Source organism: Coniophora puteana (genome assembly GCF_000271625.1).
Source record: "Coniophora puteana RWD-64-598 SS2 unplaced genomic scaffold CONPUscaffold_1, whole genome shotgun sequence".
Lineage (NCBI taxonomy): Eukaryota > Fungi > Basidiomycota > Agaricomycetes > Boletales > Coniophoraceae > Coniophora > Coniophora puteana.
This window is the reverse complement of record NW_006913053.1, coordinates 2763038-2780271: the sequence shown is the minus strand read 5'-3', so window position 1 is coordinate 2780271 and position 17234 is coordinate 2763038. Positions and strand designations below refer to the sequence as shown.

Sequence of the window (17234 nt, the reverse complement as noted above, 5' to 3'; positions counted from 1 at the left end):
GCCTACGGCAAGCATGCGCGCTATCATCATGACGTACATTGTCTGTACACGCATCAGTAGCCCACCATCCAACACCCCCCAAGCTCGTACCTGGCCACCACACATCGCATTTCAGCTCGGCGTCCAACATGCAGCTTGATCTTCTCCCACCTGAGTTGATTCTCAAAATATTTATCCATCTCGATTACAGATCTCTTGTGTTAGCCAGAGAGGTGCGCCCCTCTGCCGCCAGCTTATCCGCTCGTGCCGACTGATCTTGGCCAAGGTCTGTACATTATTCTGCTCCTTGGTTGACGACCATGCCACTCTCCAGTACAAGATAGAACTCGCCTGCGCCAACATGCAAGATGGCCCGCCAAGCAATCTCACTGCTGCGGACCGCCTCTCTCTACTCAAACGCCACCAGAGTGCTTGGAACACGCTTCAGTGGACATCGTCCCAGGAAGTCAGCATGAATACCGGGCGAGTCTGGGAGCTATACGGCGGCGTGCTTGCTCAATCTCGTGACCCAAGTAATCTCAGCTTCAGAACGCTTCCATCCCAGCTCAGAGGCGTCGAAGAACAGACATGGAACATCACGTTTGAGCATACCATCATCAGAGATTTCGCTATGGACCCTTCCCAAGATCTGTTGGTCTTTCTCGAGCCTCCGGAACGGATGTGAGTAACTTGTTGCGCGCTCAAAATTATGTTACCAAGCTATGCAACAGATTCATGAACCCAGACGTGGGTGTGGAAATTCGAACTAGAATTCGGTTACGTTCCTTGTCCACAGGTGGATGTCATCCAGCAGGACCCGACACGGGACTTTTGATCCACTCCACGTGTACACCGGAGATAACGAGAATGTCATTCTCAATAATGATACACGCCGACTATGTGGCGATCCATTATATGAGCAACGTTGAGTCCAATCCAGAGCTTGAAGTCTGGAACTGGAAAACCGGAGAATCTGTTATGGTATGATGCTTTAGCCCCTACTCTTAGCAGATGCTAAGAAAGCATCCAGTGTGTGCATGGTGACAGGATACGGACGGCATCGTTCCTCGGAGAGCACTACATGCTGGTTGGCGGCTGGGCTCCCGGTGCGTCTCAGTGCAGCCTTTATGTGTTGGACCTGCATAAGGTTTCTGGGACGCACCTCCTGGAGGAAACCAGCTATACCTGCGAATTTCTTTTCCCCCAGTTCGATCACTGGACTAGTCAACTTGCCTTCTCTATTCGCGCAGATCCCGCTCCCTCGTGGCAACCCGATCAGGCTAAAAGTGTGCCTTTCCATATTGCATCCCAGAGTAGACTGTATGTGATCATCACTCTTGTGAGGACGCCGGAACGCATATTCTCGTATGATCTTTTTGTGTTGTCCGACACATTCCTTCGCCTCATCGCTCAACTTGGACATGACGAAGAACGCCGGCAGTTCTCTTGGGAGGAATGGGGTCCTCATGGAACTCGTTTGGTTCCATCGTTGCCCCACTCGTCAGTCTGGGTATGCTTTGTATACGGGACCAAATTTGCCACCATATTCCAGTCGGATGGACTTCCAGAGCACCCTTCTGTTATAGAAATATGGGATTTCAACTCCGTCGGGATAAGGAAGGGCCATCTTGCAGGCGAGCATTCTTTGGAAGATGAAGATAACAAGCAAGATAAAACGTGGAACGTCCAATGGCACAAAGGAGACACGAGCATCGTGAGCGACGGTGCTTTTGTTGGCGACGTACGGACTAGACTCCCGTACCGGATTGTCCGACGCACACTGCCATCGTCGACTTTGGAAGACGGCGATGATCCTGAGGATTCATATCACGATCTCATGTGTAGTGAAGACAACTTGATTTTGGTCGATGTACGTGCGATTTGTGTCTGCGTCGATTGTGCCGAGTGCTTATTCGCAGCACCCCTGACACTATAGGCAACAAGAAGGCAGTTCCGCATCCTGTCGTTTTAATGTCCAATAGCGTTGTAGACGCGACCCGGACTTCGGAGTCCTTTATAGACACACCGAGTTGGGAGCTTCTCCCTAGGAAAGGGTTCACTAGGTTAGGTACTGCTGTATCTGCTGTGAGGCCAATCCAATGAACGTCCGTTTCATGTTGAGTCTTCGGGCGGCCGACAAGCCATGATGCGACAATTGGTATTGCAGTATGATGTGTGGATCAGATGCTGTCTGAGCACGTTTGCAGCGCCACATGTCCATCCGGTGTGAATGGATCAGCTTGTGGCCAAAAAGGCTTACAGTTGTGATGACTCCGATTGGGCGGGTAGAACGTCACTTTGAGGACATTTTCCGTTAGCCGCCGGTGCATAGGAGAACGGCTAGCAGGGACCCAAGAGACCATGATCAGGGCATGAACTCAGACACCAATAGCAGATCTTGCAGTACGAATCACAGCACGACCAGGACGCGCTGTATTTGCTTCTGAATGACTCACAGGAACTGTACAGGGTCTCCCCTGCAGCCCCCTATATAACCAGCCCGCTTGGAAACTCGCTTACGGCAAAACAAAACGCAGTCGATATGGCCCTCCTGCATCCCCCATCGATGCCTTGCAACCCACTCAATGCAGCGCGCAAACTTACCCCATCTTCCATGAGTCTTCGCCGCTCACAGACTTTCAAGGCGTTCTATGCGGTATGTGCTCAACGTCGATCATTGTGCTTTGATATTTATGACACCCTCCAGACCATTCGCAGTCTTCGACACCAGCAGCCGACAAGTCCTGAAGTGAATGACTTGGATCCTTCTGACAATGTGAGTGTTCTTGCGCGGTCGCGCAAATCGTGCTTTGACCGATCGTCAAAAATTTAGGACTTCATCTTGTCTATACTCCGCGCCAACCCATCGTTGCGTGACACCAAATCATACCTCGCCTCTTTTGGTCTCCGCCCTCAGTCCCCTCCTCCCTTCTCAACACCACCTCTTGCCCAGCAACCTGCCCCACTCATATCAAAAGATGCCCCCCAGAAAACTCCCCAGCAAGAGGCAGAGACGGCTAAGCAGTCATCTATTCTCACTTCCATCTTGAATCCCGTCTACCGTCGCACTGCTCTCGTTAAGCTACAAAGCCCCTTCACTAATGTCCAACTCGAAAGCATCGCTCGCGGCATGGTTTACCTCGAGAAGCTCGGTCTCGTGAGTGTCATCGTGGTCGAACACGACCAGCGAGGCGAGGAAGGGGAACGATCCGTGGTCATCGAAGAAACCATGCGTGTCGTGTCTGCCCTTGAGGCTCAGGGTGCCAAGGCTCGTCCCGTTCTCGGAGCTGTGGTTCGTCTGGGACCCAAGCCGGGTGACGACGAAGTACCCCAACAGGACTTTGTCCCTCCCGAGGCTCACGCTTTCCCCTCCGATCTTGTTCCCATCTGCTCCTCCCTACGTGCTGGAGAGATTCCGGTGCTGCCACCGTTTGCGCTAGACTCCTTCTGTCGTTCTGTTCGTGTCGACGCGAATGATGTCCTTGGCGCCTTAGCACGGGGTATGGCAGAGGCGTCTACCACCTTGGACGAGCAAAATCAACAGCAATGCAAGGATTACAGTGAAGACATCAACATCACTCCTTTACGTCTCATGATTATCAATAAGGAGGGCGGTGTGCCCTCTTATGCGCGCTCGGGCTACCCCCATCTACTCGTTAACCTATCTGCCGAACACGACTTCATCCACGACACCTTCGACCCCTCGTGGAAGAAAGACCACCCGAGCGCCCTGGCAAACTTGAACCTCGCCCGAACGTGTCTCGCTTACATGCCCTCCACTTCCTCCGCTGTCATGGTCTCTCATCGTTCCCCTAGCTCCCTCATCGCTAACCTGATCACCAATAAACCTGCTGTGAGCTCCAGCCTACCCCACGCGCTCCTACAGAACAACAGGAAGCTCACGCCGGACTCGCCTACGCTCATCCGGCGGGGTCTTCCGATCCAAGTCCTCCGCAAGTCCTCCGACATCGACCGTGTGAAGCTCAAGTACCTTCTCGAAACCTCTTTCAGGCGCGAACTGAACGAGGACGCTTTCTACGCGCGCTTGGAGCGGGACCTCGACTTCGTCATCATTGCTGGCGATTACGTCGGCGCCGCCATCGTCACGAACGAGCCCGCTGGCCCCTCGGGCGCGCCGCCCATATCTTACCTCGACAAGTTTGCCGTCCTGCCGAGCCACCAGGGCGACGGCACCGTAGACTTCCTCTGGGTCGCGCTCCACGACGAGTCGTACGGCCTCGGCCACCCGTTCTCGATCAACCCCAACGGCGGCAAGGAGGGCAAGGGCGAGGGCGCCGACCTGGTGTGGCGGAGCCGCGCTGACAACCCGATCAACAAGTGGTACTTCGAGCGCAGCACGGGCCACATCCGCATGGGCCAGTGGGTCCTCTTCTGGTGCGACGCCGAAAAGCGGCTCAAGACTGAGCAGGCGCGCCGCGGAAACGCGGGTATATCGTATGTAGAGGACTGGGAGGCAGAGCGGCTGACGCAGTGGGCCGATGTCGTCACCAAAATTCCGTCGGCGTGGAAGTAGATCTCTCAACGTTTGTAGCATCTTTGCTGTATCTCCACATGCATCACATAGACAGGACGGTCTCGTTCTAAATATTGTATCCTAAAGTGTTCCATTTATGGTCGTCTGACACAGAGAATCTATGCATATGATATGATCAAGAAAACTAGCTATTGACTGACGGTCGAGTAGTACTTCATAGATCTGGACTCAGTCAACTAGGCTAACTGGATAATTGTAAGTTGCAGTGAGTAAAATAGCAATACTGTACTTGCTGATTTCCTGCACAGAATGGGTTTGGCGATGTGCGAAATTAACAATAGGGTTGCACCTTTTCGCTCGATGTACTAGTCGCAAGCTATCCTTTACCACAGGTCATTTACAGTATATCGAGGTGTTTGGATTTGCGCACAGATATCGATGGCTATGTCTAAAGCCACCAGCGATTGTATTCCAATATAGAAGCATTGCAATTCTAGGTAGTTGCCCAGCAGTATCGTGTATAGTGAAGTCACATTATACTTCAAAAAAACTTATCCATGAATTTCCGAGAGGCTTCCACACCAAGCTAGTCACATCTCGTCAGTTGGGGTATCACACAAAGCCCAAAACGAATGCTTACGAATGTAGCCGCATTGGCAGGGAAGGCCTGAACAGGATATGTCATCAGCAAGATCACACCAGAAAGCGGGATAATGCTTACCCTGGCCATAGCGGGTCCGAAGCCTTTCCATAGTGCGGTAACACCATCCTGTGCAATCGTCTTCCGTGCGCAGTCCATCAAGCCAGAGTACGTTCCAGAAGGTGCGGATTGAAGTCGCGATTTCAGTACCTGTTGAATGAAACAATGGCGTGAGCGAGTGGCCTCTAGTTGGATACGGATGCTCACATCAGGAGGAATAGCCAGTGACCACATGGCCACACCCGCAGTCCCTCCAGCAAGGATGATTGCGCTCAAGTTCAGATCAGAGGATGAGGCGCCCGCAGGTATCAGCGCCTTCTTGGTGACTTCATACGCAGCAAAGTATCTGAATAACAATGAGCGAGATGATCCTTTCTGTTGAAGGCTGCAGACTCACGCAGCACTACCAGGGCCGTCTCGAGCAAGGGTCGCGCCAGTCCCCCGGAATATACTCCGCATGCCCCCCTCCTTGTAGAGATGCCTCATGACGTCGAAAACACCTTTGTACTGCGGCCCAGAGCCTCCCTGTCCCTGCACCTGAAGGAGGACCTTGGCCCGCTCCACCGGCGCAGTCACCAGTGTCGTCGGGACAGCGGATAGGAAGCCAGCGGTAGCGAGCTCGGCGGTGGAGAGCGCTTCGGTTTTCCGGTTTGGCGTGAACGCAAATATCAGTTGTTTTGACGCGTCATATGCCTTGGTGAGCCGTCAGAGACGCGTCGCGAGTGAGCGGGGTTCGAGCGACATGCGACATACCCAGAATGATATGGCGAAGATGGGGGTAACGCCCAGGAGGGGAGGCACCATGCCACGGTATAATCTGAAAGGCGCATATAAGGGATTGGTACAGGCAACAATGTGCTCGACAGTGTACACACCCCGATACGCCATCCCGAGCGAGGGTTTTCTTCACGACGTCCACGGCGCCAGTGTACGTGCCCGGCGCAGCTGTCTGCAGACGGGTCTTCGTCAAGTCAAAGGGGTGGCCTAGCAAGTAGGTTAGGGCTGGGGCTCTTCTCATCCACGCGGATCGCAGCGCTCACCCACGAGAACAGCCGAGGCCCCTCCAAAGCCTCCTGCGATGAACGCCTTGACATTGTCAAGGGCGGATATCTTGGTCTCTTCAGCGACCGGCGCTTCGCTGCTCTACGCGCAACCAAGCGTGCTTGAGTCTGGGTTGGATCACCGGGAATGAAGTGGGATCTTACCATCGCGGACTGAGTGGTATGGATGGGGAGAGAGGAAGAGTTCGATTGTTCAAACGGTGTCCCGCGGGGTCAACCTGAGCCATTCATAACAGCGGTTCGCATATGATTACTACACGCCGCCTGTCAGCGAAATCGCCCCCGATTAATCTCCTTCCGTCGTCTACTCTGCATACTCTGCAAGCCATATACCCGGCCCCGGCATTCAGATAGCCAAGGACCGATGCTGCACGGATAAAGCCACTGAGTGGTGAGCGAGGTCTGGCTGAAGTTGCTCATCCTCGCGAAGTCAGGACGTGTGAGCAACAGTCAACAGTGACGTTCGTCCCGGCCTTCCGAGCTCCCGAGCCCAGGATCAGGAGGTCCGGTGTGTTAAATATACCGGTTCCTCACCTAACAAGTCCGGTCCTCGGAGCGGGAGAGTCTCGGAGTAGCTATGGAGCTGTAGGACGAGCAGAAAGAGTTGCGATCTGAGTCACTATCCATGTATGAGCATATATAAAGTGGTTCTACAGTTGCAAGCTTGAGTGGTAATGCTGAATATTAAGTCGTGAATCTGAATGTACGGATATACATACTACATGCCTGCTCTTCCTTTAATTTCCACTAATGAATAACCCTTACGAATCCTCGTCATCATCCCCACCAAATCCACCTGCAGGCTCAAATGTGGCCTCCGTAGTATCTCTCTTCATGAAGATGTTAACGCCGTAGAAGAACCCGCATATCACGACGACACCGATCGCACCCACAATCGATGGTGCGCCATATTCAATCCACCAAGGAGGCTGGTACGGGTAGAGCAAACGATCGATCTGGATGACTCCGCCCTTCCCTCCACCAGTCGTAGCTCGGCCCCACGACATCACGCGAGCCCAATCAGCCTTGCCATCAGTGCCACGCGCATTCTTAATGCCGACCATATACCCAGTAGGAGACTTCATATCCAGTTCCCGGAACGCAACGTCTCCATACGCTGAAGACGGGGAGAGAAGCGTCGAGTACGTTCCAAGCTGCTCCATGGGCAAAGGTCGGTTGTTGTTGAGCGTATCTTCAAACGGCCCGAAGGTGTCTGACGAGCCGGAAGACGGCGTGTAGGGGACCAAATGCTGGCCGACAATCCTTTCCAATGCTTCGGTGTCCCCTAACAATTGCGTGATGTTCGTCTTCTTGAAAGCGTCATCCGTTGGACATAGAACGGTCCACCCTCCTCCACCTAGCCCCGCTTCAGCCCACTTTGAGCCTTCAGGAGGAGCAGTGCCGTTCAAGATCCAGTCAAACCCAGCTTTCGACAGCATACTGACCATCGTGGTGCCTTTCGCGGCCTTCATCAACTTGGCCACATTAAGATTTACTGATCGCGGAATCATGATATCTGAAACCTCGTGGATGACACCAGTCGAGGTCAAAGTATTCCGGGGTCGCAGAGCACTGCGCATGCCAGCCCAGCCTCCGCTTGCAGTCAAAAGGATGGTCTCATTGTCTTGTCGGTCCAACTGCACATCTGAGCCTTGCAGTGTAGCGTACGTCCGTTGAGAGCCGTCGAAAAGGTTCGAAGTGTACCGGACACTATCCAGGATATGGTGTAAAATAACGTTTTCCAGATCTGACTTTGACGAGGCGGCGAGGAGATGGTCACTGACAAGCATTCCTAGCCGCTTGAAAGCGTTGTTGTGAGGGATCAAGAAGGTCGTCCGAGGCTGGGTCTTGATCGCATCAGCTAGGGATGTCGAGAAGATAGCCGCGAGAAAGGAAGAAAGGTCCAGAGAAGGCAAAGCGGTTTGAAGAGGATCCGAAGGTAGCTCAAGTGGACGTGACATGAAGTATACCAACGAATTGCCAAACTCGACTGAAACAGGTGTGTTTAGCACGTCTGTACAAGGTGGTCGAAAATGATCACGAACCATGTTCTCCTATCGTGGAAGCGCCTCCAAATCTGACGTGTTGGGGATCAACACCCTCGAGAACATCCGGGTCAGTCTCCACTTGCAAGACTTGACTCGCATAATCCAAACCCTTCTCCTTCAGGGCTGTTTCTAACAACATGCCATCATTAAGTTTCTTTGGCGTATACTTTCCCGGAATGAAATGATATTCCAGCAGTTTCTTAAGTTCTTCTGTGCCGGGCTTTGGAAGGTCTCCGTCCGAGAAGAGTTTAATCACGTCGTCTCGTGGCGCCAATATCGTGTATTCAGCGGCGGTGTCATTGATCAGGTGCGTGAGGTTGCTGCCGTGGACAAGTGAGATGAACGAGGTGCAGTTCAGCGCCAGCAAGTACTTCTCAGGAGTCAATTGGAACGCGCCGGGTGGAACTAGTAATGAGTCGACTAGATGCAGAACCCCGTTGCTTGCATAGATGTCACCTTGGACAAGACTGGAGTTCGAGACCTGAACGTGACCTGAAGACGATGTGATCTCGAGCGTCGAGCCATGAGCAGTAGTCACTGCCGGGGTTGAGGAAATGTCTGTTGAATTGGAGTTATGACTTACGATTAAGACCTTTCTCAAAGGAGTCAGACCAGTGTACACCCTCCTTTACAACAGCATGCATGTTGAGAATGCGCGTAAGGTCGTCTTCAGCAAACTCGCTTTCGAGATAGAGTCGCTCAAGCTCGGGCAAGCTTTGCCAGGCAGAGTCCACGGGCATGAATAGTGTCATACCAGAGGTGCCGTTCAGAGCTTGACCTATCTGAGAAGTTCGGATCTTGTTGAAATACGAGAGCGAAGGCTGGTCGGCGATGACACGACCTGGACAATGTAAGACTCGCGCCCATTTCATAAAAAGGGGACGTACTGATGTCGAGCGGAGTATCCAGCATACCGTCTACCTTGAATACATCACCGGCTTCCGTCTCAGCCCTATCTGCCACCAACTGAATACCTCCATTACCAGCCACATCTGCGCCCACCCATAATTGCTCCTCTCTCGACGCGAAACGCAGTCGTTGTGGTTTGTCACCAAGCGTGCTCTTCTTTATGGGCATCCACGGAGGATACGGCGGGGGATCTCTAGAGGGAGGATCAACGCCGACTTTGGGATAATGGAGTGTCTCCAACTCTAGGACGCGATCCTGGGGTACATCGGTGATAGTGTAGTTGACGAGGTGATAGAAGAGCTGTTGTCTAAGCTTCTCCTGGATATTATCGGCGAGGTCATCGACACCGCCATACCAAATCTCACTCCAGAGATCGCTGGACGAGAAATGGCGCTTGATGGCATCATTGGTTGGGGCAAAGAAGGCGCTGCCATTGAGCTTGTTAAGGGTGGGGATTAACTTGGCTCGTTGGAGCAAACCGATGAGTAGTTCGTAGTCAGTATCGTTGTTCAGGACGTCCATAATGGCATGAGGTAGTTTTGATGGTTCTTTCGATTCGAACACATGCTGGGCGGGAGTCGCGAGGGAGGAGAGGGCGACACTGGCGAGAAAGAGTGGGCGCGCAAGGCGCATGGCTGCTGTCTATGATCTGTTCCAGCCGAACGAGAGGATGTACCGAGTGTAAGAGAGTAAGGTGGAGAGACTGGACCGAGGAGGGGGAGAGAGTGGGTATGGTGACGATGCTGCTACGGCCTGGAGGTGTATGACTGCGAGCTCGCAGCTCCTCCTTATACAGACTGAATGACGGCACGACCACTTGCACCCAAATGGGGATTCGGTCCCTGTATCCGCCAATAGCAAGCGGCTTTCCAGTTGTAGTGTAATACTACACTACTAATAGTAATACTGATGTGCCCCTCGCCCGAGGAGTAGCTACACCTTCTCCTCTCTCGGATCCCATAGCTCAATATCAGTCAGGCTTGCAGACTCGCATCGCCACGCGCACACTGGCTTACCGGCCGCGTCTCTGGGTCGCCACTGCTGCGACGCTATGTTGAGCCTCGTCAGAACATTTACAGGCTCTCCTCAAGGCCCCCTCAAGCACTTAGTCTTGCCCAATGCCACCTTGATCGTACGTCCCCTGACAGTTGCCCGATCATGTCTGCCAGGAGGTCACCATGGCTCATCCATATCCGTCAAACAGCTGTATCCCTCTGCCGACGGCGTCATCATTCTGAACGCGATAACCCTGAGCTTGGTCCGCGTACTTGCCTTCGGTGAATTATTTCCGGGTTACCAGCACACGAAACAAAACATCTCGTGTCTTGTCGTTGATTCCGCTCTTAAACTTGTGAGCGTTGCTATTGCGCGTGTGCATTGCCCTCGACTGAACGAATCCAGGTGGTAACCTCATCAGGAGAACGGATAGCGGCATGGTCACTCTCCGGCACTCAGCATGACGTTTGGCGCGTGCACTCCTCTCTTACCTTGCCAGGTCACGAACACATCACCACCCTAGACTGCCGATCTGGTAATTCCCGCTCTCAGGTGGCTAAGATGCCGCTCGCTGACCTTACACAGGCCTCCTGGCCGTCGGCAGCCAGCATGCACTAGCGGTCTACACGCTCATACTCGAGAATGACTTACCTACATGGTCGAAGAAGTGGTCAATACCGTCCGTCACCCCTTGCTACGAGATCCCTCTCTTGACTGAAATGACACAGAATTACATCACCCAAGTTGGCCCATTTCTCTCCGTCCCTCATGCACATCGCCATGACATCTCACGTACGCCCGTTGCTCCTTGTTTCCATACTGATCGACTCATCATTCGACTAGCTTCAAGGTGCACGCGTGAAGATCTATTCGACCGTGAGCGGTAAAATGGTTCAATCCATCCCCCACATGCGCCCAGTCAAGCAGCTAATATGGCGATATTCCCCGAAATCGCGGAGGTACGCGACGGTGGCCATTCGTAAGAGCGTTGCTGACTGCGTCCACTTTGGAAGTGACGATCCAGCACTCCTGACGGTCACATCTGATTCAGTCTTACGGATTTTCCTTCCTGTGATAGATGAGCCCGAGCGACTTCAGCTTCATGGTGCACTGGACATATCGTCTTTGCAAGTGACTTTGTCTCCCCCACGCTTAAACGTGCTTGAGCCTTCATCCCAAAATATATGGCTGGACAAAGCCATTATCCTGGATGCGTTGACTGCATTACTGGCTCAATCACAGGACGACGATGAGCGGATGAATCGGGTACGTGAGATCATTGACGAGGATTGGGACCTTTTTCTCCAGGTCCTGGAGGATGGATCTCTCATCATAAGTGCAGTTGCCGTAAGAGTTCACAATGTCTTCTTCGAACGGTACCCGACTAGTTTGCAACTAGAATATCGACAGACGTCCACCAACGCTTCTACGGCAGTTCGCACTAGCCCACCTACCCGCCGGCACGCTCATGCCTCTCCCTTCACATTTGTACTTGGCCCCTCACAAGGATCCTGGCTGTTTAATGCTTGTGACATCCAATCCTTTGGCGGTTTATCGGCTTTCGCTTGTTCCTCTACTGCAGGGACAACGGCAAGGTGTCGTTGTGTCAGCCAAAGCCGAGGATTCAACCCCGGAAGCAAAGTCCAAGGTGTTGAGAATGGTCAGAACACCTACAGGTCACGCTGTCGCAGTTGTGAGGGAGGAAGGGGGAGAGGTCTGGAAATCCACAGAAGGAAGTACCAACCTTTCTCTCCGTTCGCAATGGACTACAGCGGATGACGTAGTTGTATTCGAAAGTGGTAAGTGTAGGACTGAGTCCCCCATTATTAGTCGACTGACTCGTTCAAGGCAATTACCTGGCTACCTATGCACAGGACAAGAGTCTACTTACTCTTCACTCTGATCCCGAGTCAAGCATAGAGCTGCCCGACGTTGCATCACTTTTCGTGCTTCCATGTCAGGATCATCATGCTTGCATCTTTGGCTTAGGGCATGATCTATCAATCGCTCATATATGCGTGTCCTCGAAGCCGAACCCAACCCTTGTCTTGTTTTCGCGCACAACTTTGCCTCTTCCGAGTCCACCCATGCTCATCCTGCCAGTCGACCCCATGGCATGGACAGACAGCATCGCTTTACAAAGTCATGACGCCTTGCTCGGGGTCTCAGAGCAGGGGCAACTTACATTTTGGGTCCCAGACGTCGATCGAGACCGAAGTTGGGTGTGTACGGGTCGCGTCAACACAGGACGGAAGAATCTCCGGATGGCTCGTTGTAGCTCCGCCAAGAAGTCCGTTCTTGTAGTTCCTTGCCAAGGCGAAGAGGAGCTTACTATTTGGGACTCGAAAGAGTCTGAGTTCGCCTCGGGCCTGGAGTTCTCGAAGACGTTCAGGTGAGCGAGACACCGCGACTTTTAGTAGATATGCTCATCCTTGCACAAGTAACACAGACCCCATCAATGACTTGGACTGGACTTCCACACCAGATGGACAATCTGTCCTGGCCATAGGCTTTGCCCATCGCATAGAACTGATATGTCAGCAAAGGAAGACATATTTTGACGATGAGCCCGGGTGGGCCACGTGTTACACTATCGACCTAGAATCGTGAGCGCGACGACCTAAACGTGTCTATCTTTTGCTGATCGAATCACCATGCAGAATAATACCTTACCGTATAAGTGACTCAATATGGCTACACGATGGTTCCCTACTCGTGGCAGCTGGGCATGTGTTGTGCCTCTACAGCCAGGCCACAGCGAGCAGCGACGGGTCTGAGGGACTATTTGAACATGTCGCGCGTCATAACGGGGTGTTGCCCGATTATCACCCGCAGATGCTGCTCCAATGTCTTCTTTGGGGTGTGGTGGCATCTTCTTCTTTGTGTTGATCGAGGCTGAAATTGAGGTCAACAGGCAAACTCGAACTTGTCAAGGATGTCATTGTTAAGCTTGGCAAGTCTATGGATGATTATATCGCCGATACATCCAACGAGTTTCACTGGGATCCCATACCTATCGACCAGTATTTGCAGAATAATCCTGATGGATTTCAGGTTAGGAACAGAATGCCCATCTGGGCCCCTATTGCCATATGCTGACGCCATTTTCCTTTAAGAGCAAGTCGTTACCATCCAAAAAGTATAAACAACTTTTTGACGGGCTGAATAACTCTGATCAGTAAGTGTCTTTTTCAATGAAAGGGTGCGGATGGTAAACAACCAGCAGAGATGAAGAACCATTTTCCCGGCCTACTGTCACACAACTCTTGGAACACCTGGAGGAACACCCAGTACTACACTTGAGTCCTAACGAGCAAGCTTCTCTTCTTACACTGATCCAGACAGCTCTCGAGGTATGTTCCTTTTCCACTCTTAGGAGGCAAGGTCTTATAGTGATAACAAGGTCGATGAACAACGTCGTGCTTTGGATGCGAATGGTCTCCGATATGTGACTTCAATGAGGGCATTCTACATCCTAAACCGCCGCATCGTATCCGATCCCGGTAGTCCCCGCTCAGGCAAGACAATCTCAAGGCAAACAGGGTATAGAGAACGTTTGCGCTACCGTGACATCATATGGGCTTTCCACAGCGAAAGTCAAGAGCTACTTTTGGAGAGCGCTTCAACGGCCTGCAATCGTAAGATGCTGTGGTCTGACGCCAGGTCCCTCGGCGTCTTCATCTGGCTCAACTCTGTAGAGTCCATGGTGCGTGTCAACCCCAGCGCGCGCCCCATCTGAAGCAGATCTCTGACTTTGTCACAGAAATCAACGATGGAAACTATCGCCCGAAACGAATATATGGCAGGTAACAACCGCGACCCAGTCGCATGTTCTTTGTACTACTTTGCGTTGGGGAAGGTGAAGCTGGTGCACGGCCTCTGGCGTCAAGCTTCCTGGCATAAAGAGCAAGCGATGATGTTGAAGTTCCTCAATAACGACTTCACGCAACCTCGATGGCGTACTGCCGCGCTGAAGAATGCTTATGCTTTACTTGCCAAGCAACGCTTTGGTAAACAAGTCCACTTTACATGAATGAACATGTAGCTCACTGCGTTCTTAGAGTATGCTGCAGCGTTCTTCCTGCTCGGCGACAGTCTCAAAGCCGCTGTCAACATCTGCGTCAAGCAGTTGGACGACTTTCAGCTTGCTATCGCTTTGGCTCGCATAAGAGAGGCGGACCCAGAGCGCCCGATCCTCCGTGACCTGTTGAACAACACCGTTCTACCCATTGCATTCCAGAATGGCAATCGGTGGCTGGCCAGCTGGGCATTTTGGCTACTTCATCGGCGAGATATGGCTGTCAGAGTTCTCTTGGTGAGGCGCGATGCGCATCAACTATTGGAATCCGCTTGCTCAACAAATTCACAGACACCTCTGCGAGATTTGGTTACATCACTGAGTATAACCATCGAAGAGGTCAAAGAGTCAAGTTACGACGATCCTAGTCTCGCGCTGCTCTTTTCGCAGCTGCGAGATAAGACTCTGCAGGCGGCCAAGGGCACCAGTGAGATCTCAGGCCGAGCCGAGTTCAACTTTGTCCTCCAGATGGCCCGCGTCTTTCGTAGGATGGGTGAGCCCAGATTCGTGCAGCCGGTCCAAGCAATAGGCTTACATCCTTACCCGCAGGATGCCACGCTTTGGCACTTGACATTGTTCAATCTTGGTCGTTCGAAAGACCCAGCATCTCAACCCAGCCGTCTTACTCTGTTGCCAATGGACTCAACGCGGATGGAGACACACACGCTATCACGAGGGCTAAAGACAAAGACTCGTTTTCTCTACACCGTCGCCGTTCTTCCATGGTGATTGACATGGAAATTCCAAGCGCGCCTACTACTTCGCCCGACAGTGACACTCCACCATCCAAAGGTCTTGAAACGATTGGAGAGAACGGCGACCTGCAGACGAAGAAAGCTAGCCTCGGTACTTTAATGAAGTCCGCAAAGCGCGATGTTCAGGTACCCGAGTTCAACATGAATGAATTCTTTCCGTGAAATATATCCGTAAAAACAAGATCAGGCAGGCGTCAAAGTTTCATGCGTATAGACAGTACAGCCTCCAGGTGCGCCGGAGGGAAATGCGTGAATGTACAAATGCGAATTTACTGCTCAACTTCCACCTCACGCTTCTTAAGCACTAGATCCTTGCCTACGACTCTCTTCCAGACGTCGTGGACATCGTCAACGACTGTCTCAAAATGAGAGGTGGCATCGTATGATTGAGTGATGAAGATGTTATCCTCCTTGCCCGAGGCGACTGGTGTGTACAAAGGCGTGACAGAGACGAATCTAGTCGCAACGTCAGTAGTGCTCATCCGGTATAAGGTGGTGACACAAACTTCTCGTGGATAGTTCCCAAAAGCTGGAAACCAGGCGCCAACTCTTGCTCAGGGGTGCTGGTCTCAACAATTGTGCTGACGATTGCAACGTAGACATCCTGCGCGCAAACCTTGTGTGTGGACGAGACCATAGCAATGTAGATATCTGCCAGAGACAGTAAGCTTACGCTAGATGCTAAGAAAGAGCAGGTTTACCATTCCGCCTGTTGACCTGGTTCTGAGGAATAACGATTTGTACACTATCGCTCTCGTCGGTACCGGGGATGGTGTGCTTGAGAATGCAGATGGCGCGAACGACCTTGCCGTCCTCCACGACTCTGACCTTTCCGCCATCGGCTTCCTTGCCTGCGCCGAAGTAGCTCGGGTCACCAATTACCTGCTTAGCCTTGACAGTCTCTTCGCCGGATCGAACACCGATAAACTTGCCATCAGAGTCGGTGATAATCTCGTCGATGTGCTTGTCGAGCATGTAAGTACCGCCGTAGATAGCCGAGAGACGAGCAAACGATTGGGGGAGTTCGCCAAGACCATAAAGAGGGTAGATGTATGGGGATTTTCCATACCGCGCCATCGAAGACGAGTACAGGACAATACGTTCATAAGTGGGTCGTGCAGGTTTCGTGATGTAACTGGACGCCCGTCATGTAGCAAAAGGCAATGATGTGGCTATTCACTTACTCATCGTCAAGGTAGAGAGCCATGGCATGGCCAATAAAGTCCTGAGTGCCGGGCTCGAGTCCAAACTTCTCATAGACTGTCTTCATGCTATCTTTGTCCAAGTCGATTCCTGGGTAGCTATGGTCAGAAATCGTTCAAAACATGCACCAAGACCAGTACCTTGATGAGTGGTAGGATCCTCGTCCTTCCAGCTTTGGAGGAACTCGAAGAATTTCTTGGCTCTACGCTTCTCAAAAAGACCCATGAGAGGACTCTTGACGGCTTCAATCTCAGTGCTAGGAACTTTAGAGATCTTGCCGTCACGGTAGACGAAGCTCCCCGCGATTTGCTTGAATTCGAGGTAACGCGTCACATCGGTGTGAACGAGGATCTTGGTGAGCTCTCCAGATGCAATGATAAACTTAGGTATAAGATCGACAGCGTAGTCACGGTCGCGACCAAGATCGCTGGGAGCGTCTTGCTGTCTGAACTTCCCATAGAGCTGAGGGTCAACAACAGGTTAGCGCGTAACAACGTGATTAGAGGATGATGCATGCCTGAGTAAGGTTGAGACTAGCACTATCGCCACCATAGTAATCGTTCCTATCCATGTGGAGCACCTTCTTCCCCTCAACGGAGAGGAGGCCAGACAGGATACACTCAGTCAAACCGGTGCCTAGGACAATAACCTGATCTGGTTATCAGCCAAGTGAACGATAGACGCGCTAGTTGCTTACATCGTATTCTTCATCCATGGTTCAGTGCTAGAGAATGGTGCACAAAGATGTCAGGTAGATCGTGATCGCGACCAGAAGGTGGTAGCAGGCCGACGGACCCGCTACCCTAGCGTCTACTTATACCACAAGATCGAATCAAGTCACGTGAAGAAACACACCCCATCAGCGCTGTTCTGTCATGTTATGCTTCGTTTATGTAAACCTAGTCGCTGAGGAACTGTCGTAAGTAGCTAAAGTTGAATAACTAACCGCATAAGTAAGTATCAAAGGTCAGAATATGTATATACAGAATCACATTAGCCGACAGTAGTGA

At 52.0% G+C, this 17234-nt stretch overlaps 5 protein-coding genes across 5 annotated transcripts; 3 read left to right on the top strand and 2 right to left on the bottom strand.

Moving 5' to 3' along the window:
• Positions 1-128: 128 nt before the first annotated feature.
• CONPUDRAFT_115643 (uncharacterized protein) lies at positions 129-2113 on the top strand (the record flags this gene model as incomplete). Its single annotated transcript, XM_007765343.1, has 5 exons — positions 129-212; positions 266-660; positions 711-960; positions 1010-1849; positions 1916-2113. 5 exons carry the CDS (start codon positions 129-131, stop codon positions 1949-1951), a joined length of 1605 nt encoding a protein of 534 aa, XP_007763533.1. The 3' UTR covers positions 1952-2113.
• Positions 2114-2695: 582 nt separating this feature from the next.
• CONPUDRAFT_134206 (uncharacterized protein) lies at positions 2696-4687 on the top strand. Its single transcript, XM_007765342.1, is given in 3 exon segments — positions 2696-2755; positions 2813-2817; positions 2837-4687. The coding sequence occupies 1 exon segment, from the start codon at positions 3110-3112 to the stop codon at positions 4511-4513; it is 1404 nt and encodes a 467-aa protein (XP_007763532.1). The 5' UTR covers positions 2696-2755; positions 2813-2817; positions 2837-3109; the 3' UTR covers positions 4514-4687.
• Positions 4688-4722: 35 nt separating this feature from the next.
• On the bottom strand, positions 4723-9899 carry CONPUDRAFT_95799 (carnitine acyl carnitine carrier). The gene is made up of 12 exons (XM_007765341.1): positions 9171-9899; positions 8867-9124; positions 8281-8820; positions 7114-8225; positions 6215-6317; positions 6050-6158; positions 5928-5991; positions 5572-5867; positions 5382-5520; positions 5196-5324; positions 5115-5141; positions 4723-5060 (listed from the first exon to the last, which is right to left on the bottom strand). The coding sequence occupies exons 1-12, from the start codon at positions 9823-9825 to the stop codon at positions 5016-5018; spliced, it is 3477 nt and encodes a 1158-aa protein (XP_007763531.1). The 5' UTR covers positions 9826-9899; the 3' UTR covers positions 4723-5015.
• Positions 9900-10243: 344 nt separating this feature from the next.
• On the top strand, positions 10244-15183 carry CONPUDRAFT_46132 (uncharacterized protein; the record flags this gene model as incomplete). The annotated part of the gene is made up of 19 exons (XM_007764384.1): positions 10244-10324; positions 10397-10562; positions 10613-10723; positions 10774-10867; positions 10917-10980; positions 11032-11147; positions 11202-11535; positions 11588-11993; positions 12037-12574; positions 12630-12794; positions 12849-13048; positions 13103-13242; positions 13311-13366; positions 13412-13541; positions 13592-13894; positions 13952-14198; positions 14250-14503; positions 14558-14759; positions 14816-15183. The coding sequence occupies 19 exons, from the start codon at positions 10244-10246 to the stop codon at positions 15181-15183; spliced, it is 3975 nt and encodes a 1324-aa protein (XP_007762574.1).
• A 107-nt stretch (positions 15184-15290) lies between these two features.
• On the bottom strand, positions 15291-16939 carry CONPUDRAFT_86794 (rab GDP-dissociation inhibitor; the record flags this gene model as incomplete). Its single annotated transcript, XM_007765294.1, has 7 exons — positions 15291-15477; positions 15528-15672; positions 15723-16156; positions 16206-16314; positions 16365-16686; positions 16742-16873; positions 16922-16939. The coding sequence occupies 7 exons, from the start codon at positions 16937-16939 to the stop codon at positions 15291-15293; spliced, it is 1347 nt and encodes a 448-aa protein (XP_007763484.1).
• Positions 16940-17234: the final 295 nt, after the last annotated feature.

What these genes read in the sequence shown, in the direction of transcription:
- CONPUDRAFT_134206 (XM_007765342.1), top strand. Translation starts at nt 3,110, where the DNA reads ATGGTTTACCTCGAGAAGCTCGGTCTCGTGAGTGTCATCGTGGTCGAA.
- CONPUDRAFT_95799 (XM_007765341.1), bottom strand. Translation starts at nt 9,825, where the DNA reads ATGCGCCTTGCGCGCCCACTCTTTCTCGCCAGTGTCGCCCTCTCCTCC. An exon ending in GCTCGGGATGGCGTATCGGG is followed by an intron (nt 5,992 to 6,049) that starts GTGTGTACACTG and finishes TGCGCCTTTCAG; the next exon opens with ATTATACCGTGGCATGGTGC. An exon ending in TCTTCGCCATATCATTCTGG is followed by an intron (nt 5,868 to 5,927) that starts GTATGTCGCATG and finishes CGGCTCACCAAG; the next exon opens with GCATATGACGCGTCAAAACA.